The 22,821-nt window shown below is 38.6% G+C and overlaps 1 protein-coding gene across 1 annotated transcript; it reads left to right on the top strand.

Annotated features, from left to right (window-relative positions):
- The first annotated feature begins 15,629 nt into the window (after positions 1 to 15,629).
- Positions 15,630 to 17,232, top strand: LOC135260373 (trace amine-associated receptor 13c-like). Its single transcript, XM_064345595.1, has one exon. It carries the CDS (start codon positions 15,757 to 15,759, stop codon positions 16,744 to 16,746), a length of 990 nt encoding a protein of 329 aa, XP_064201665.1. The 5' UTR covers positions 15,630 to 15,756; the 3' UTR covers positions 16,747 to 17,232.
- Positions 17,233 to 22,821: the final 5,589 nt, after the last annotated feature.

The following is a 22,821-nucleotide window of genomic DNA, read 5'->3' as shown; positions in this document are numbered from 1 at the left end:
TCAACTTTACGACAGGCATCAAGCCAATCCAGAGACGGATCATTCAAAAAGCCCTCTAAATCAAAAGAAGCCATGGCTGTTCTACTATTTTATTGTCAACACTTCTTCAAACAAAAACTGAAATATCCAACTCTGGGTACAACCAGGAATAAAACCTAGCTAGAATCCAGCCAGAATAAATCCTGGACGAGCCCCCATTAATGTTACGACCCTTCTGGTGGAACGTGAGTCTGGGGTAAAGAAGGGCCTAACACTGCCAAGAGCAGGGGGAGTGGGTGTGCGTGGCAATACAAGTGACCAAACATTATTGAGACAATAATTATTTATTTACAAAAGATCGTCACAGGGAAACAAGGGAACTGAGAACGGTGCCAACGAAAAGCAAGTAATAAAAAAAACTAAACTGCCTAACAAAAAGGAAACTTACTAATATAACTTAATATGAATACACGGGGCGGCACCCGTTCCTAATGTCAGGGAAATTACCGTTTCCCATCTCCACATACCCAGAGGTGTTCTAAACATAGGTATCGCTACGTGATGGAAAAATGTAAACCCATGGGCGGCTCACCTGTCCCCTTTTCCCTGTGCGTATAAACAAAATCAACAAAAACACTGTACCGTGTACAGAGGCGAAATAATAAATGATAGATATTTTACAACAAACAACTTAACTAATGAACGAAAAAAACGAATACACAGAACCAATCCACTCAGACGACACACAATTTTAACAACACAGTTATTCTTTAGCAAACTATTCACAAAACGAAGCGAAACAACTCACATCTCTCTCCTCTCTTTAACATACGCAACTACACAGAATATATAGGAGAAGGGGTGTCTTCTGATTGGACGACAGGGGCGGGGAGATGATTGGACACAGCAGGTGGACTAACGAAGATTTACAGGACTGGACGAGCACAACGACGAATCAGGGGAGGAACCACCGTACCGTTGACAAACCCCTGGGGAGACAGACACTAACGGAACAGAGAACAAAACAGACACAACGCCACAAAGACACTCAAGTGTGGGGGCGTAACACTGGGTGTCTTCCCTGGTGGTGCTCTGCTAGGCCTGTACTGCAACCATCTTCAGTTCCTATTTGTTTTGGGGCATTTTGCCTTCCATCTTGTCTTTAGCAGGTGATACACATATTCAATTGTATTAAGGCCAGGAAATTTACTTGACCACTGAAGAACATTCTGCTTTCTATCCCTGAAAAATTCCTTGGTTAATTTAGTAGTATGCTTGGGGTCATTGTTCTGCTGTAAGGTGAAGCCTTCTCTAATGAGTTTTTAAGTATTTGGTTGGATCAGAGCAGATAAGATATTTCTTTACACATTCTGTACAATTCATCCTGCTGCTGCTGTCAGTAGTCACATCATCACTGAAAACAAGTGATTCAGTTCCAGTGGCAGAACTGCGGGTCCTGCCACAGTATCTCTAATGGCGCTTCTCCATTGACCGGCATGGTACAGGACGGCAAGCATTCGTATCCTACCCGTGCCGTGTTGACTTGCGCTTCTCCATTACACAACAGACCCGTGAAGGTAGGAGGAGTCATGTGAAGAGTAAAGCGGAGTAAAGCGTCCTAAATGTGTAATAATTCACTCTTGTATGCATTTCTATAGTCTGTACTCTGGTATGTTTTCTTGTATGGAGATGGGACGATATGAAAACAATTTTCACCGTCCACCACGTTTTGGCAATGTTCCAACACTCTCGTCATCACTGTTGCATGCATCTCAAAAACTATTACACTGCGAACTAACGCTAACATTACAGTGTGAAATACATTATATAATACCACTAACCGTTTTAAAGACAATTTTAAAAATAACGTATATAACCGAAATATTTGAACAGTAATACTTACATATCTTACGTATTTTACTGCAATCACAGAGAGAATGCGTAAGTGAATGCGATGATAATGAGATTTTCGGTTACGCTGACCTATAAAACGCTATTCCAAAAGCAAAATTAGATATGTTATACATCGTTAGAATGCTTATACTCTCACCTACTGAATAAAATAATTGTCAATCAAGCCAGACTGTACTAAAAAGTGTGACTACGCCGTAAACAACACGTGTGGTATTACGCACAGCTCGTTATTTACAAAGGTACCCAGGCATCACAAATGCACGTATATTTCACAAACAGATTGTCCAAGACAATATATGACCACTCAGTCTCAAAAGGAACATCTCTACGCGTAAAGCCAATGGTAAGGTTGTATATTTATTCAATATTTAGTCCCAGATATTGACTGTAGAATTCGCTAGTTAACGTTACTCTTTCTTGCTGTTGGGGTATTTAAAAATGGCGGTTGCTGCCAGTGAACAAACTGAACATGGGATGACGTATTTGTGATGATTTCTATTGACCAATCAACGGTCTGCAGTATCAAATTGCAGCACGGATAGTACCTTTGGTACCTACCCCAAAGCAGTAGCTAAAATCAGCACAGGTACTTGTGGCCTGGCATGGGTCAGGTGGCAGTGGAGAAAGCAAAACAAAGGTGGAGCATGGATTCCAGCACGGCACAGCACGGTGGTGGAGAAACGCCATAATTATCGCTAAGTCAGGACTTTGACTAGGCCACTCCAAATCTTTAATGTTGTTAGGGATTAGGTTAAGGATGTCACAGCACAAAAATTTTGGTAGTCCATACCAATGCCAGTGAAATTCCACGATTATTGATACCCAATTCAATACCATGGTAAAAAAAAGAATCCCATGTACTTTAGCAAACACTCTTTCATTAACCCTAAGGTGTAAGATTAGAATGTATTTAGAATGTTCTTAAATGAACATTGTAACGCTGGTATAAAAATGAGTACTGGTAATTTAAAACAATGGAGTTCAAGAACACTGAACAGTGGCATGTGGCCTTCAAGAATTTAACAGTTAACAGTGAATAGCAGCTAGTATCTCCTTCAAGTACTTAATGAACCATTATTCAAGTAGACTTTGTAATTCACAAATTTAAAAAAAAAACTTACATTTCAACAACCTATCCATTTTGTAACACATTTACAAAGCAAGATTTTTACATAAGTTACTCTGAATGACTTACACAAGATCCTGTATTCTAACTTCCATTCTAACTACTGGAAAGAACCCAGGACAACAGTGGCCCTTGTGTGATTCTGCTCAACTCTACAAGCGTGGTTTTAACACAATCAAACCCAATGTAAGAAATCCTTCTACACTGCATTCGATTAAGCCAACTGAGAATTGAATTTATTTAGCATGAGTAAATCAACTCAAATTCCCTCCAGTTCACTATTCCATCCACTTTTGATACTTTTTTAACCTTAAATAGCATCAGTTACAGGCACCATCAGTGGCACCATTAGTGACTGAAATGCCTATGCCTGAGTTAACAGGCAGTCCCCTGTAAAGCCTGCAGCACACTGCAAAATAAGAAGAACGGATCTAAATTTAAGTAAGAAAAGTGCTAAATTCAGTATGTCAATATAAAGTGCATTTTTTGTTAGGCAAACTGTCCTCTGTGCTCATTAAGACACAGGCCCACCACCACCACCTTTGTTCACAGGTTTCCCTACTGTCTATGACTGTTTTAAAAGAAAATAACAACAGTTCCTCAGTCTCCTGGGTTTTCCTTTAGCGAGCAACAGTGCAGGGACAGATACGATCGACAGGCATCCGTCAGCCCATCGGAGAATATCTGGCTGCACACAGGTGTTGATCATATACGCAGTCAGAATTACAAGAAAAACTGTGATTAGTCTCCTTTTGAATTCTGTTGCGAGCGTCAACCCTACATACAGTTTAATCTTGGCTTCATAAAGTGTTGCTTTCCATCCAGATCCTTTGTTTCGCATACAGTCAAAAATGTGTGTGTGTGTGGGGGGGGGGGGGGGGCAGTGTATGTGTCAGCCTGCTGGGGTCACAGACATCAGTGAAAACAAATGCTGCACAGATCCAGTCCTCTGTGTCACACAAAAGAACGAGCAAAGAACTGGAGTCATGAAACAATTATCAGAGGTGGCAGGATTAGTGGGATACAGCTGCCAGAGCACAAGTATTTACTCTCACCAGTGACACCCATACAAACAGAGTCATGCTCCACACTGACAGCACTGGAGTTGAATTGTGGGTTTGTTCTGTGGCCATTATCAGCACAAGAGTACAATCTGCACCTTGTTGTGAACTGCCGAATCTGAACACAACTGGAATTTTCTGCGGTACTTGCAGACCAATAAAAACGAGCCTGCCTAGGTGGTGGAAAACCATATCTACAGATACTGAGAAATGGAACCAGTCACTTCCTTTACTTTCTGAAGATCTTAACTTCTTCACGAATATAGTCTTCTGGCTAAGCCATTCTTCTTGTATCTATATATTGTGGGGTGGAGTGGGGTGGAGATCTGTCTTGGCTGGGTTTTGTTCCCGATGCAGTCCAACTAGTACCTGGCCCTTGCTAGTTCCCTGGCTTTCATCATGGCGTTTATGATGTTCTGGAAAAGCTGGGAGGGCGGCTGGGAGGGCGGCTGTCCCAGTCTCTACACTTTTGTACCTACATGCACTGGGGTACATGACCACGGGGGTGGTTGTAGAGGTATTGCGTTAGAGTGACGGCCGCAAAAAGCTCCAAACATTGGATTATCACAGCCATTATATCGGTCGGTGATGGGCACGGGCAAGTACTGTTATATACTGTTCCTTATTGAGACCATTTAAAGGGGAATTTCACTTTATAACGCTTCTGCTTCTCATGACTGATATTGTCCTTCTAATGAATGTGTAGCCCTTCATTTTTTCGATTAGTTATTTCATTTTAAATGTCTAACGTTAGAAACAAAGACCTATTTTTTTAGCGCAAGTCCACATAGTAGTACGGTTTCCGGTTTTTTCTTCTTTGATTTCGTTTCACCACAAAATCGAGAGGAAGCGAAGCAAAACATTCCGTTAACTCAGCGTTGAAATCGAACAAACTAACATCTGCTAGCTTTTGTTTGATGCGATATTGGTGTAATAATGAGATGCATTGTACCCGGTTATTATAATGCCCCCTGTTAAACTTGCCTTGAAAGCACATTTTCATAGTTTTCCAAGCGATGCAACTTTGTGCCAGAGATGGCTGGATGTAATCAGACAACCCAACATAACAGCCAAAGAATCTGCCTGGGTCTACTTCCTGCATTTGTAAAGGAAAACAACAAAACAGTGTAAAATATTAACAAAATGAAATAACTAATCGAAAAATGAAGGGCGACACATTCATTAGAAGGACAATATCAGTCATGACAAGCAGAAGTGTTATAAAGTGAAATTCCCCTTTAAGGATTCCAGTGGTTCCTCAAGGCTGGATATGTCTGAAAGGACTCCCGTTCTCCTTCAAAAGCAACACACTCCATACAAACCTCCCCTTTAGGTTTGGGATTAGCAACAGAGACTAGCATCTCCCTCATTTCTCTCCTGTCCAGTTGTAACTTAATTTTGAGGCTTAATTTCAAAATAGGTTGTAAAATTGATGTAGTTTTCCACAGTCTGCTCAAAATCCTATTTCGGTTGGGACCTCCATTAATGTCAGTAAGGTGAGGATTATGTGAAATATATTTTTCAAACCCACCAGTTTTAACTGTAAACACCCTCGTTTGACATTCGGCACTCTGAATACCAAACACAAATGAAATAGCTGAATTCGTTGATAAGCAGATCAAACTATAGGATCAACCTATATCAAAATGAACAACTTACAACCCGATGAAAATTAAGAAAGGCATTATATTACAAATATTCACATCCAATCTAAAGATGACGTTCAACCATTAACAAAGGTTACAGACATGCCCAGACGAAAAATCTTTTGCTCAGGATAGTCTTTTCTTTAACTCTTAAGAAAGTAATAAGATCTGAATTGTACATCTTTTTGAGATCATTTCAATCTGAATTGTTGCTCCTAAAACCCCCTTAGGAGAAAAGATGAGATGATGAGAGGATGAATTTGAGACTTCAGTAAGATGAATGGATATTGAATTGAGATGCAGTTGTTTCTCACGAGGTCACTAAAAACTGAGACATATTTGAGAAGAATCATGAGATCCTAGGAGTCATAGCTGAGTTTTCTTTGAGCTCTTTCTCTGATCTCATGGTCCCATGTTCAGGGCCCAGGAGTTCAAAACTTTTTATCTCAATCAGATCTGATCAGATTTTGAAATCCCATATTTTGTGATCCAAGATCAGACAACTCAGCCAGATTTTGTCCAGGTATTTCAAAGCAATTCAGGATAGGATCACCCTGATCCAGATTCAGACTTTTCAAGATTACCAGATCCTGATTATCAGTGCTTTAAAGCACTGGAACATTACTGAGGAAGATCACGATTTTCTAACCTTCAAATTATATATAATATTTGGGGGGCTTTAAAGGTGCAATATGTAACTTTTTGAGTGTCAATTTTTATGGCCCTACAAATGTAAACAACATTTTTTTTTTTTACATTTAAAATTATCTTCTGACAGCGCTTGATACAAGGAATAGCAGTTTGAGCCATTTATTAAGAAGTATATAATAAATCATATTTTGCCAAGTATATATTTAAATCATAATAAAAAGCCACATTTTAATCAAAAACAATAAATCTAATAGGGCAACAACAACAACAAAAATTTCACAGATCCTCTTCATTGAAAGGCAGCTCTCGAGCAGCATCTTCAAGGCGTGGTTTGATGGACTAGTTGTTTGTAGATAATTGTTTGATGATTCAAAATGTAATTTATGATTGATATAATATTTGTTGAGATAACTTTATGATGATAAACATATTATTTGGTTGAATACACTGTTCTGAGAGGTAGGCTAGAGGCCACTGTAAATGTGACAGAAAAAAGTCAATAAAAATTTTGCAACCATTGAGACTACAAACAATGTATTATTTTAATTTGCAAACTCTACCATCTTTTTTCTATTGAAATGTATTTTGAAATGAATTGTATATTACACTTTGTTCTGGTAATCCACTCTAAATCCACCCTTCTACTGGGATCAGGGTAATCCTGATTTTTTGGATCAAAATGATCCCAATCCTATGTTAAAGTTTTGAACAACGCATTTTGAAAATTTGATCCAGATTAAAGGTAGGATTCAATTACCTGATCTGATCGGATTCCAAAGTGATCCCAATCCTGTTTGTTTGGTTTAGAACTACCCATTTGCAGGATTTTATCCAATCTGATAGTCAAAATCTTGTCAGATCACTTTTGAACCCCTGGGCCCAGGAGACTTAAATTAGACTTATTTAAGATCATTTAGAGATCTCTTGTTTTGATCAGAGTAAGACATAAATGAAATTATATGTGGTTGTTTCTCCTGAGTTGGATTTGAGAAGCAGGAGAAAAAGCCTTTGGTCTCACCTTAGTATTAAAAATAGCTCATTTGTGTCTAGGGGAAATGAAGGAAACAGAAGTAGGACAAAATTTTTAAAAAACCAAAAGACAGCAGAATATTCCAAAAGAACCAGAGATGAAATTTAGAATTCCAAACCTACATGCAGGACTCAGATACCCACTTTCAACTAACTGTTATAAACTTCTTCTTTGCAAGTTTTCCAAACTGACTGCTGACTGAAAGAAAGCCGCAAATTTTATCTAATGAAAGAAAGAAAAGGGAAGGGGGATGGACACCCCCTCTGACACACACACACGCAAACCCACACTCACACACAGATACACACATCCACACCTAAAATGGTAACCCCATTCCCCAGTTACAGTATCTTAACTTAGATTTCTGACAGGTGATATTTCAGAGTGTCTTTATATCTGATATTTGCGAAAAGTGTGCCAAGTTTTATGTCTCTGTGATTGGTCTCACAGGAAATTGAGTAGATTTAAGGAGAAAAAATAAAAAAGTAAAACCATAGGAAAACAATACAGGATTAGCCTGATACACTTAAATCTCTAATTAGCCATGTGGGCTTAAAACCCTAATTAACCCAACGGGCTTAAACCCCAAATAATTCTCTTCCCTCCTTTGCTCATCCCTTCCTCCTCCCTATCATTGTCTACCTATGTTTGTTTGGTCCTGTGTCCCATCCTCGTGAAGGAAGTTTTCAAGTGAACTGTGAGAACAGAGCATTTACCGGACTGGACCTCAGCATGTTATATTTTGGTGTATAAAATGTATACTTTAATAAAGTTCTCTTTCATTAAGAAGTTTGCTAGCATGATACTAGGAATAAGGAATGTTTACAGTTTTAATTACGTAGGGGGGTATTTCATAAAGCAGGATTATAGAGTTTGCGCTGATAAAACCTGAAACAGCTCTTTTTATTTTAGTATATGTTCCAGATTTGGGTTCCAGGTTTTACTCTCTGCAGTTATCCAGTTAACTCAGTAATCCTGCTTTGTGAAGCATGGCCCAGCTGGTCAAAAAATAGCAATAAGAGTCTTTAAGACCTCACTGAAAGATCTGTTTCTGTGATTAATGCATTCTATATATTTTTGTTTTGTTTTATAAATGAGTTTTTATAGTAGCTGACAGGTTTATAGCAAATGGCTTGTAACAGTTTGCTAAGGTTAAGACAGTTGTATATATATATGTTGCCATGGTAACTGACCACTTTTGACAATTAGGCATACAGCTGCAAAGTAACCTTGTTTTTTCTTGGGAACTTCCTTTGACATTAAATGAAACAATTAATCTTTTTTTATATAATTTGATATTAGGTAGCCTCATTCATTGTTTTGCTTGAACAAAGTATTAAGTAGGCCTATATGGGAATATGCCACTTCTTTATAGATTATATGCAGATTGATCATTAATAAGCCAGTTTTGATATGGGCTAGCAGAAAAAAACATTTAATGCTGAATAATCAGATTATAATAATTATAGATTAAATGTCTGTTGATTTTTATTTAATTCATTTTGATGACAAATCCAATATTGCAGCAATGGCTCTGCATGAGGTATGGAGTACAGATGAGGCCAAAAGTTTACATACACCTAGGCTAAAAATATTCAAACTCAGTTTTTCACAATTCCGCACATTTCATGTTACCTTTGGCAAGTCAGTTAGGGCATCTACTTTTTTCACATCAGAGGTAATTTTAAAACAATCAATTAGAGACATATTTATCTCAGCTTTAATTCACTATATCAGAATTCCAGAGGGTCAAAAGTTTACATGCACCAAGTTGACTGTCTCTTTAAAAAGTCTGGAAGATTCCAGAAATTGATGTAATGACTTTTTAGAAGCTTCTGCTTGGCCAATTGTCATAATTAGGAGTTAATTGGGAGTTGTGGCTGCATTTAAGGGCCTACCTTTAGAGCCACTACCTTTTTGCCCTTGATACCATGGGAAAATCCAAGCAACTCAAGACCTCAGAAAAAAAATTGTGGACCTCCACAAGTCCGGTTCCTTCTTAGGAGCAATTTCCAAAGAACTGAAGGTACCACAAGCATCTATAATAGAACAAATTTGCTCCAAAAAGGTTCAACTGTACCCCAAGACAACAACAAAGGAACTGATGAAGCAGCTGGAGGCATCAGGTACCAAAGTATCTACATCCACCATTAAGAGAATCCTACATCGCCATGGCTTGAAAGGCTGTCGCACAAGGAAGAAGCCCCTACTCCAAGATCGGCATAAAAAAGCCAGAATGAATTTTGCAGGTGATCACCAGGACAAAGACCTAGGGCTATATTTTAACGATCTAAGCACACGGTCTAAAGCGCATGGCGCAAGTGCATTTAGGCGTGTCAAAATCCACTTTTGCTAGTTTAACGGCAGATAATTTGAGCACAACGTAAGGCGCATGGTTCAAAGGGGTTGTACTTAATCTCTTAAGTAATCATAGGTGTGTTTTTGGTGTAACATGAAATAAACCAATCAGAGTGTAATTGTCAGGGTGCGTGGGGGGTTAGGACCCAAATGCAGAGTGAGGGGAAAAAAACTCCAAACTCCAAATGGGGTGAACAAAGACTTTACTAAACAGAACAGGAACTAAAGCAGGGGAAAAAAGCCTCGCAGGGCAACTCTCAAAAACAAAGAAAAACTTCAAAACACAGGAAACAAAGGAAATCCAAAAATCCGAAAGCACATGGAAAACAGAACATGGGCAGGTACACATGGGGCAGAAACATGATCAGAGGCACACGTAACCAAACACAACCAAGGATCCAGCACCTGAGTCAGGGAGAAGGGAACTAAAATAGACACAACACTGACGAGACACAGTAGGGTACAATGAACAATCAGGCCACAGAGAGGGAAGGGAAAATGAGACAACCAAAAAACAATAATTGAACAATTGAAAACAATAATACAATCAAACAGGGGGAGCAGGACACAAAACAGAAGTACCGCCATCTGGCGGCCCAACAAGGAAAGACAGACCGGAACACAGAACCATGACAGTAATCTCCCATTCCCTGTAAAAGCCAGGTGCACCTTGGCAGATTGCTATTATAACGGCGGTTTCGCCAAGTAGTAGGAAAGAACCCTTCTCTGCAGAGTAAATGGATCTGCTCGTGCGCAAAGTGAAAGCGCACGAGCAGACCATCTATATATAAATAAAATACATCTATAAATATTATGACTAACCATTATGACATGTATTTTTTAAAAATATCCCGCATTGTGCACCCAAATATGTAGGCGCATATTACTATCTTAATAATGCGCCCTTAAAATAACAGTAAAATACTGCGCTATTGACTTAAGACCAGGTTTTTGTTGGTCAATTGCGCAATCGCTTTCCGCTGCCTCAAGATAGCAATACGTCTGACCACACCTCATTTTAAGAGCAACGCACCCATGAGCGCTCAGATGGGCGCAAGTACATTTGCTATTTAAACAATGTGGGCGCTGGATGGGAAAATGACAACTGCGTCAGTCTCAAACTAGCAAAGACACTTGCGTTGCGCTTGGCGCCACTTTGCGCCAGGTGTAAGATTGAGCCCCTAGGAGTGTTCTTTGGTCAGATGAAACAAAAATCATTGGCCATAATGATCAACGCTATGTATGGAGGAAAAAGGCTGAGGCTTTTAATCTGAAGAACACCATCCTAACTCTGAAGCATGGGGCAGGCAGAATCATGTTGTGGGGGTGTTTTGCTGGAAAAGGGACTGGTTCACTTCAGAAAATAGATGGCATCATGAGGAAGGAGGTTTATCTAGAAATACTGAAGCAACACCTCAAGAAATCAGTTAGAAAGTTAAAATTTGGTTGCAACTGGGTCTTCCAGCAGGACGATGATCCTAAGCATACCTCCAAAGTTGTAACAATATGGCTTAAAGACAACAAAGTGAAAGCATTGGAGTGGCCATCACGAAGCCCTGACCCATAGAAAATTTGTGGACTGAACTGAAAAAGCATGTATGTGCAAGGAGGCCAACAAACCTGATTGAGTAACACCAGTTCTGTCAGGAGGAATGGGCAAAAATTCTGGAAAAGTATTGTCAGAAGCTTGTGGAAGGCCATCCCAAGTGTTTGATTCAAGTTAAGCAATTAAAAGGCAATGCCACCAAATACAACAAAGCGTATGCGAACGTTTGACCCACTGAAAATCTGATATTGTACATAAAAGCTGAAATAAATCTGTCTCTTAGCTATTGTAAACTTTTAGCCTCAACTGTATGTTGCTAAATTAATTGATAATTTATTTTCATTCATATACTTTTTGGCATTTTATCCTATCTTTGATTTCCCATCATTCAAAGACTGTATTTTCCAAAATGATTTTTTATATACTTTTTAGAATACTTTAACTAAGACATGCCCATTTGTATAAATTTGGTAATAGTTAGATTTTTTGCCAGTGGAAAGGCGTTACTTTAAGTTTAGTGACATTTTTTTTTGCATCAGAGCTTGATATTGATAGGGCTTTATTGTGTATGCTTTCATATGGGTTCGGTTGACAGAGATGAACCTGTTGCCCTCGGAGCATGAAAAGTGCCCTCAATGTAATTGCCTTGTAAAATGAAAAGGTAATGCAGTTTTCAGTAACTAACAAGTTTATAAATATTTTACGCTTGCATCCAGCTGCTCTGAAAGTCACCTTTTCGCAGCCCCAGTCTAGCCCACGTCCACCATTGAGATATGGCCCAGATGCCACATCTAATCCAGAGATGCCATAAGGCCACATTTTAGCCAGCATGCAAGGCTCAGGTTAGGCCTAGTGGAGTAGGTTGTGCTAATCATAAAAATGAGATCCTGTATGAATTATTTATAAATCCTGAGTTATTTTAATGACTAAAAAATTAGTTTATAATGGGAATGACTCCACAAAAATAGTACATTTATCACTGACTGAATAAATGAGTAACCAAAACAGGTGCCTTTTAACCTTTCACCTTTCCCCCATTTTACAATAATCAAACAATTACTAATTTCTTACTCAGATGTGTCCTAAATCTGAGAAAAAACTGATGTTTGTCCAGCCTTTGTGCAGTCTCTGTGAGGTTGTATGTATACGAGTGGGGCATCATCAGTCCTTACCTACAGCAAATGATATGCCCACCACCCCCCAAAGGAACTTGTGATTGCATCATTTACCACGATTGTGCGCACAAGCAGGGTACAACGGATAGTTGGAGCATCATTAAAGATGAAAAACTCACACAGAGGTGCTAACTGAGTCTCATGATTACTCCATTTATGCAAGAAGTAGATTGAGAAAACAGCACATTCATCTGTTTGTCTGTTGGACTGTCTCAGCAGATTAATCAAACCTATCCTGTTGATGCTATCAATTGAAGATGTGTTGAAAAACATTCATCAGTGTGAATCACTAATTGCCTTCCAAACTGATCTGCTAATATTCCCACAGCTAACAGGCTACCCTTTGCTTGTATATATTGTCATATAACATTCATGCATTGGAAGCATGTCTTAGAAATGATAATAAAGAGGCTATCGACCACCTCAAATGCTAGCAAATTTATTTCATATATATTCATATAAAATGCAAGTCTTTTAACATACACATGATAAACTGTCTAGACTTGGAACATGCTGGGAACATCACAACAATTAAGTGTCACTGCATGAACATCGCTTCAGTTTCCAACTACTTTCCTAATGACTATTTTGCTTCCAATGACTTTGTTTACTACTGTGAATATGTACAGATTGCTAGAACTCTGGATAGGGACCACCCTGACTCATATTAATCACAAATACACAAGGCAGAAAACTTCAATAATATGATCTCAAGTAAAGACCAGTCACATCAATCACTATGTGTGGGCACTGCTTTCAACTATTGCTAGCGCTGGGCGACTTTCAACATATTTTCCGGCACAAAAAAGCAGAAGTACTGAAAAAAATAGCACCCAGAGGATAATAAGGACATTTCTACCTATCTAGCTATAATATGTTCCCGATAATTTGCCTATTTTTATATAGAGTTGAAAATATGTTTACATTTTGCTTTCTATTGCACAAACCCAGTCGATAATTGGTGCTCTCACTCTATTTTATTACTTTGTGTTATCTTGTTGTCAGAAAAAAGGAAAATCATCAGGAGGAAGGGCAAAAATTCCAGCAAATTATTGTGAGAAACTTGTGGAAGGTAACCCCAAGCGTTTGATTTAAGTTAAGCAAATAAAAGTTAATGCCACAAAATACTAACAAAGTGTATATAAACTTTTGACCCACTGGAATTCTGATACAGTGAATTAAAGCTGAAATAAATCTGTCCCTAATTGATTGTTTTAAAATTACCTCTGATCTGAACAAAGTAGATGCCCTAACTGACTTGCCAAAGGTAACATGAAATGTGCGGAATTGTGAAAAACTGAGTTTGAATATTTTTAGCCTCGGTGTATGTAAACTTTTGGCCTCATCTGTACTCCATACCTCATGCAGAGCCATTGCTGCAGTATTGGATTTGTCATCAAAATGAATTAAATAAAAATCAACAGACATTTAATCTATAATTATTATAATCTGATTATTCAGCATTAAATGTTTTTTTTCTGCCAGCCCATATCAAAACTGGCTTATTAATGATCAATCTGCATATAATCTATAAAGAAGTGGCATATTCCCATATACTTAATACTTTGTTCAAGCAAAACAATGAATGAGGCTGTGTGTCCAGCTGATCACTTGTGTTCAGGTTTAGTTACTGCCTACCTCACTTCCGCTAGAAGGTCAAAAGTCTGTCACCAGACAAGCGCCAGATTTGTTTCGCACGGGCTAGCTAAGAAAACTAAAATGTTTCAAGAACTAATATACATGTACGGGCTATTCCAACTGTTGAGATTGGCACAAAAGAGCGCAGGACAAGACGAAAAATTGCATTGATGACGTATTTTACTGTTTCGTCCTTGTCGGGGACGCATCAGGACGCATTAGTGTTTACACTACAAAAGATATGTGGTGAAAATGCGTCCCAGACCACCTCGGCAAGTGGTTTGAGTGATGAGATCACAATGCGTCTTGGTGGTCATTTACACTTGTATTTAACGCTGTCCACTTGTGATCCGATCGCCCAAGACGCATTTTAAAACCAAGTGTAAACAGGGTTGAAATGTATGGGAACATGAAATGTGCAGAGTTGTGAAAAACCAAGTCTGAATATCTTTAGCCTAGGTGTATGTAAACTTTTGGCCTAAACTGTATATATCTGAGTGAGAATGACAGGATTGGTAGTGCTATGACTAGCTTTGATTGCTCTAGTTAAAGCATTCAACCTATTCTCGTGAATAAGTGATCCAACGCACATTCATACATGTGTATTGTTGTACACAACACCATGAAAACACGCCGCAACCACTAAATTACACTAGGCGACGAGCAGTTAACAGAACAGCAGAACAGCTCCATTATATTGCCAGTCTGCTCCCGCCATAGTCACTGCTGCCAGTCACAAGGCCTGTCTGCAATTGGCCTCCAATGTTAGAATGAACTTTCCATAGTGGTCAAGACAGGAGAATTGTTGTGTACCTTTAGATGAATTGTTGTGTACCTTCAGATGCAAAATAATGAACTGAAGACCCACCTCTTCAGATTGCATCTTGGTTCTCCTCTCATCCCCTACCTGAAGAATCCTTTGTAGCAGTTCAGCTTTTCATAATTTTACTAGCCATTGGTTTCTTTTCTTAGGGCTTATTTTGGATGTAATCTGTATGTGCTCAGCATGTGTTTTTAGGTTTCTTGTTAGCATAGTCAATTTGCCTGAGTGCTTCAGTGCTGGTACATTCATACTTTGCCAGTCTGGGAATGATGTAAACCAGGTCTAGTTTTATTGTGTGTAAATTAACTGAATTAACTTGTGTTTTCTTCAATTTTAAGTTGCTCTGGATAAGAGCTTCTGTTAAACTAATGTCATTTTTGTTAAGTTTTTCTTAATTTTCCATGAACTCCAAGATAATTCAAGTGACTGGATGCAATCCAATCAACAAGTTCAGTTGAAAGCTCTTTGTCTTGACCCATTCTCTTATTTTATTATTTGATTACATCACTGACATTTCCCAGTTTTGATCTTGGTCTCCTAACGCAACCCCCTGTACAATTAATTAAATTTAATCTGATGGGGATTCATAGACAACCACTAAAAGAAAAAAAAAAACCAATGGTAACCCCTTTATATAAATGTGACTCTACTGCGCTTAATAATCCAAAAGGACCCTGCAAGACCAGCAAGCTACATTATGCAACACCGTTTATGCACATTCACAAAAGGATATTCTTTTTTTAGATAGCCTACATTAAGTAAAAGGACTGAATGTTTCATTGTTCAATGAAACTGTAACCTCTTCCTTCATGAATCTCACAGAAGAGCATCAAGAGACACCCTGTGTGCATTCAAACTTTTCTTGTTTGGAAAATTCACCAACAGCAGTGGATTTGTTGCTGTATATGCCTGTAGGGATAGTTGTCTCACTGACCGTGTGTGGAAACTTGGTTGTGATCATCTCCATCTGTCACTTCAAGCAGCTTCAGACACCAACTAATTTCCTTGTGCTCTCTTTGGCCATGGTGGACTTACTTGTTGGGGGAATTGTGATGCCCCTCTATTTTATTACGTGGATAGATCCAGGGAGGTGCTTTGGTATAGTGTATTGCACACTTTTTAAGATAGCAACATATTGCTTTACTTGTATATCAGTTTATAATGTAGCTTTAATTGGGTTGGACCGATATCTTGCTCTCTCCAACCCTTTTCACTATTCCATGAAAATGACAGTGAAAGTAACTTTGAGGATGATAGGCATACTGTGGTTGAATTCATTCATCTACAATATGGTGCTTCTTTATTTAAATGGAGATTTCACTGACAAGAAAGAAAACATGAAATGTGGTGAGTGTGTTGGTCAGGTTAATACAATATGGGCTATTGTTGACTTCGTAATTGCATTTGTTTTACCATGCTCAATGATTATAATTCTAAACTTGAACATTTTTGCTATCGCTAAAATGCATGCAAATAAAATAAGGAGTGTCAGAAAAAATGATCATGGTTCTATGGCCTCTGAATGGAAAGCAGCAAAATCCCTTGGAATTCTAGTGGCAGTCTTCCTTATGTGTTCAGTACCCTACTATGTATGTGCCTTCGTTGAAATCTATGTTAGGAGAAAATCTGTTGATATTGCAGTTTCAATTACAGTACCTCTATTATATTTGAATTCTTCCATTAATCCAATAATTTATGCTCTTTTTTATCCATGGTTTCAGAGGTCTGTTAAACTCATACTAACACTTAGAATATGTGGCTCAGAGTCTTCTATGTTGAATGTGCAACGGGAAACCTAACAATCTCCGATGAATGTCAAATGAATGTGATGTTTATAAAACAATTTTTTCATCCTTGTTTTACACAGATTATCAAAAAGCCCTCTGCTTGCAGTGTCTAACACACCAAACATGGCATTGATTGCCCTCATGATGCCATTATAACAGTGTTTTTAAACTTCATTATAATTGTACAGTGGACTATAAAGGCCTTAAAGGGCTTACATAGGAATATTCCTAGAAAGTTGTTCTAAAACATAAAAAAATGTTAAATTCCCTATAAGTTGTTCTGTTCTAAAGTTCCTTGTCTTTTTCCAACTTTGTGTATCTGTTGTCACACTTGACAACCCACTGTTTCTAGAATTTGATAAAATGCTACTGTTTTCCTTTCTTGTCATTTATTATATAATATAATAAAATAAGGTTAATTTACAAGTACAAGAAATTGTCATGGTGGTTTGTGGGCTGCATGAGCCAATGAAGTACTAATTACTTCTCATCCTGAATCCTTTCACATGCATACATATAACTTTTAATTTTCACATCATTAAAAAACATTAAATATTTATTCGTGTGGAATTCAGTTATTTTTATGTATAACAAAGCATTTATATAATAGTATCATTTTAATTGAATTTGAATTCTTTTTTTTTTTCTGTTTAGTTGTTGACTAATTTATCTGAATTATGGTTGCAGTTAATATTTGGAACTCTTTTTTGTACTTTTTACAGAAAGTAACATTTTGCACCTTGTTGTGAATTTCTGAATCTGAACACAAACTAGAATTTTCTGCAGCACTTGCAGACCAATAAAAATGAGCCTAGGCAGGTGGTGGAAAACCGCATCTACAGATACTGAGAAATGGAAATCAGTCGCTTCCTTTACTTTCTGAAGGTCTAAACGTCTTCACAAATATAGCCTTCTGGCCTCGCCATTCTTCTTCTTGTATTGATATATTGTGGGGTGGAGTCATGTCTTCTCCAGGGGTGAAGCTACAGATATCTCTTGGCTGGGTTTTGTCCCCCATGCAGTCCAACCAGTACCTGGCCCTTGCTAGTTCCCTGACTTTCATCATGGCATTCGTGATGTGCTGGAAAAGCTGCTGCACTATTTCCATAGCAGGAGGCTATACAGGGAGTACGGCTGTCCCATTCTCTCCACTTTTGTGCCTGCATGCATTGGGGTACATGACCACGGGGTTAATGTAGAGATATTACATGAGAGTGTTGGCCGCAAAAAACTATAAACATTGGGTTATGACAGCCATTATATCGGATGGTGATGGGCACAGGTACGTAGTCTTATATACGCTTCCTTATTGAGACAATTTAAGGATTCCAGTTGTTCCTCAAGGTCTGGATATGTCTGAAGGAAGCACTCCTGTTCTCGTTCAAAAGCTACACACTCCATACAAACCACCCCTTTAGGTTTGGGATTAGCAGAAGTGACTAGCACCTCTCTCATCTCTCTTGTGACTGGTCTATGTCCATCTCGGTTGGAACCTCCATAAATATCATCAAGGTGAGGATTATGTGAAATATGTTTAATTTTCCAAACCCAGCAGTTTTAATGGTAAACACCCTCATTTGATGTCCGGCACTCTGAATACCGAATGCATCCACAGTTAAAACACCTCACTTATCCAGCATGTAAAATATATTTATTTGATTTAATGTGGTAATTATCATCAAAGATATCAGTTATCAGTTAAATCGCCAAATTCGTTGATAGACAGCGCAAACTACTGGATCAACCTATATCAAAATGTACAACCCACAACCAGATGAAAATTTAGACATTTATTAAGTTACAAATATTCACGTCCAATCTAAAGATGAGGTTCAACAAATTAAAAAAAGGTCACAGACATGGGCAGTCATGAATGAAAGATACCAAAAACCACAGCTTATTTGTTCCAAAGTAGACCAAAATTCAAAAACCAAAAGACAGGAGAATATTCCAAAACAACCAGAGATGAAATGCCAGACCTATATGCAGGACTACATGCAGATACGCACTTCCAACTAACTGTTACAAACTTCTTCTTTGCAAATTGTCCAAATTGACTGCTCACTAAAAGAAAGCCGCATATTTTATCAAGTGTGTAATGGACGTACCAGAGAAGGGCGCAGAGACAGAAGTAGCGGTGCAAAAGTTAGGGGTTTATTGTTCCCAGCACAGGTTGACCACAAAAAAATGTCTCAAACCAACAAGGGAAAAAACCAACATGTAAAAAAACAAAAGAAGTATGAAATGCTCAAATAACAAAATGTCTCTAGCTCTGCTCTTGCCTCTTAAAATACAGAGATCTAAAATACAGCAGATTAGCAATTATGGAACCTTTTAGCTTAACAGACTCACACTATGGCGCCCCAAAACAAGACAGACCAAGGGGGCCCAAAATACTCATTTATATAATGGTGGCCAGCACCAAAATACAGAAAAAAAAGGGGACATAAATATGTATAATAGCTATTACAGGTATTTGAGGAATGACAACAAAATATACATATAATAGTTAATATTTGTATTGCATTTGTTGACTAATACTTTTAAAAGAAGAAAATGAATACATTTTAATAATAATTTTAAGCCGTGGGTCCTGTGGTCCCCTCAGGCCATGGATGCAGTGGACTGATCAGCCCTCCCACTAGGAACCAAATAAATGTTCCTTGTTTCCGCCCACGACCCCTTTTGCGGCTGCAGGAATGAAACTTAAAAGCAGGTAATACAAACAACCGCGGTACAATTACATTATGTTAAACTTAACGTTAAACTAAGTGCGTGCACTCACTTAATAAAACGAAAGTAAATAAAGGATTGTGAAAAACAGAAACCGTGTGGCGAGTTATTTTAAATGATATGTATAAATGTACTTGGAATGGTATGTATGGTAAATGGGGTGAATTGGGCTTAGCGCAGCGACCTGTCTGTGTGACTCGCTCTGCAGCCATCAGAGAAAGAGAGAAGGGGGTAGGGGGATGGACACCCCCTCTGACACACACACGCACAGGCCCAGCCCGTGGCATAGGCGGTATAGGCAAATGCTAAGGGCGCCGTCCATCCATAGGGGTGCCCCAAATGAGGGAAGAAAAAAAAAATTCAAAATTTTTAACTTTTACTATTTTTTACTTATACTAGTTTAATACTATTATTTCTAAATATTGCAAAAAAGCCCACAACAACATAACTACATAGCCTATTAAATAGGCCCTATTTTCTGGGTTGCCCGCAGCATCACCCCCGCGCTCTTAGTTAGACTTACCTGATTGTGGGGGATGGGCGAGTTATCTGAACTAGTGAGTGACACTGACCGTGAAGCGTGATATGATTAACATCGGTAGCCTAATTCAAATATATATATCATGTCAAAAACACCAAAGCCCTATGGTGCCCAGGGAAGAAAAAGAAGAAGAGAAGAGGAAGAAAAACAGGAAAAAGACAGAGGTAATGCGATGAATGAATAGTTCATCTATTGCAGTAGTTACCGTTGGAGCAGTGTTACTAGCTTACTTTGGACGATAACGTTTGCTAATTTAATAAATAGCTAGAGTTATAGTCAGTTACTCCCACCTTTAAATTCATTATGGAAAGACTATTCAGGTGTTTGGGGAATAACCTACAACCTAATTTTGAGAAACACACTTTTTTTTTTTAAAGTGTGTTGCACAAACCAAAACTGTGGTTGGTAGTTCTATTTGGACCGTCGTTATGTAAAACTCTGGTTGGTAGTTCTATTTGCACCGTTGTTATGCAAAAACCTGTGGTCGTTAATTCTATGAAACCAACGATTCTATCAAGAAAAAATGATTCCTTCTTGTTTTATACGATACAATTAGCACCTATTTTGGTCATTTTTGTCATTACATTATTTAAGAAAACTACATGAAACCATAACTCAAATTAATCTCCCCAGCTCTGTCTTGCTTTTTAAAATGCTGCGGTCTCGCAGTGTAGATGTTAGGTTTTTTCCAAGAGACTCTGAAACCAGGTTTGAATGCCAGTTAGCTTTATGATAAGTTCGCTGTTTTCAAAACTGTTAAAAACAGAATGATGGCAAATTTTGTGCATTTCTGCAGTAACCATATTGAAATATATAGAAAATCCAAACACAGCTGATTGCAATTTCAGCTGAAAGCCTATCCAGGTGTCCTGTTTTTAGTCTTGTTACCAAACAGACAAAAAGGAATGGCTTCGGAATGATTTTGTTTGGAAAAATGGATCAAGGAAGACAGGTTGGTGGGGAAAGAAGAGTGGCAGGGAGAGGGAGAATGCATGGAGGACAAAGGAGAGGAAGACCAAGAGCAGTGGTCTCTGATGAGATAAGGGCCACAATTATTGACCATGTTGTAAACCATGGTCTCTCTTTGAGAGAGGCCAGTTTAAGGGTGCAACCAAATCTGCAGTTGCATAGTACAAATTTTCCGGCAAAACAACAGGTGAGATGTGCATCCTTCAATGATAATTGAACTACATATTACAGTACAATACAGTATGTTTACATTTTTACATGTACTGACATTTTGAAATATATTGTTTTGTGTTTTACACTACGATCCAAAGGTTGCCTCCCACAGGAGGGGAGGCAGAATATTTTCAGATGCGCAGGAAATTGCGATTGTTGACATGGTACTTAGCAACAATGCAATAAAACTGCGGAAAATTCAGGACAGAGTGAATGTGAATATGCTCAGCACAATGACAATTGCCAGAGTCCGAGAGAAACATAAAATAAGGATGAAGCAGTTGTACACTGTACCCTTTGAGAGAAACGGTGAACGCGTGAAAGAACTCCGGTATCGATATGTCCAGGTAAGATGTCTGTTCAATAACCAAACAGGGTACATGCATAATGTAAATTACTGTAAAACTGTGGATTTACTGCATGTCAGAGAGAGTAATGGAGATGGAAGCCAGGCAAACTGCACATACATTCATCTTTGTGGATGAAGCTGGATTCAACTTGGCAAAAAGATGCCGCAGGGGAAGAAATGTGATTGGACAGAGAGCAACCGTGTCCCAGGCCAGAGAGGAGCTAACATCACAATGTGTGCAGCACTGTCCAATGATGGTTTGCTGTTACACAAACCACTCATTGACCCCTACAATACAGAGAGGCTCATTTATTTTCTGGATGACCTGCACAATCGACTTGTGCCAGCGGAGGAGAGAGGGGCAGGAAACTCCCCTACCTTCATTGTTGTGTGGGATAATGTGACATTCCACCACTCTGCTGCAGTCACAGACTGGTTTGCTGCACATCCCAAGATGTTAGTACTATTCCAGCCTCCATACTCCCCCTTCCTAAACCCCATAGAGGAGTTTTTCTCTGCGTGGAGGTGGAAGGTGTAAGACCACCGTCCACTTGACCAGATGTCCTTACTGGATGCCATGAATGCGGGGTGTGGAGACATTTCTCCTGAAGACTGCCAGGGTTGGATTAGACATTGCAGAAGATACTTTCTAAGATGCATCGCCAGAGAAGACATAAGATGATGTTGATGAGAACTTGTGGGTAGCTTCATTCTTTGTTTTGCTTGAACAAAGTATTAAGTAAATGGGAATATGCCACTTCTTTATGGAGTATATGCAGTATGTACATTAATAAGCCAGTTTTGACATGGGCTAGCAACAACCTTCTTGCTGTGAGGCGACAGTACTACCCACTGCACCACCGTGCCGCCCACAAGAATATTACAATTTGAAAAAATAAAAAGTATGAACATTTTTGAAAGATACATGACTCCATTTTGTCAACAAAACCAGAAGGGCATTGGGCATGCAAAGCAAGGCAAGGTTTTTCTTTTTTTTCTCACAAGAAAACTGACAAAGTACTGTCAAAGTTATCTCAGTGTTAAAAATGATTCATTTTCAATACCAAGGATAATACATTTGCAGAAATTTAAACATGGGAAAAGCCTTTGGGAAACATCCACTGACATTGACCTAATAAGTCTGCTTTTCTTTCAGTACATAATCTTGATGCATCCAGTTCGATAAAATAAGCCAGTGATCTGGTGAAGTGTGGGTCATTTTCATACACTTTTAGTATATAAAAGTGTAACTCATGGCAAGATACCTGTCAGGGAACCCAGG

This window comes from Anguilla rostrata, chromosome 8, assembly GCF_018555375.3.
Source record: "Anguilla rostrata isolate EN2019 chromosome 8, ASM1855537v3, whole genome shotgun sequence".
Classification (NCBI taxonomy): Eukaryota; Metazoa; Chordata; class Actinopteri; order Anguilliformes; family Anguillidae; genus Anguilla; species Anguilla rostrata.
This window is presented reverse-complemented; position numbering and strand designations above follow the sequence as displayed.

What these genes read in the sequence shown, in the direction of transcription:
- LOC135260373 (XM_064345595.1), top strand. Translation starts at nt 15,757, where the DNA reads ATGAATCTCACAGAAGAGCATCAAGAGACACCCTGTGTGCATTCAAAC.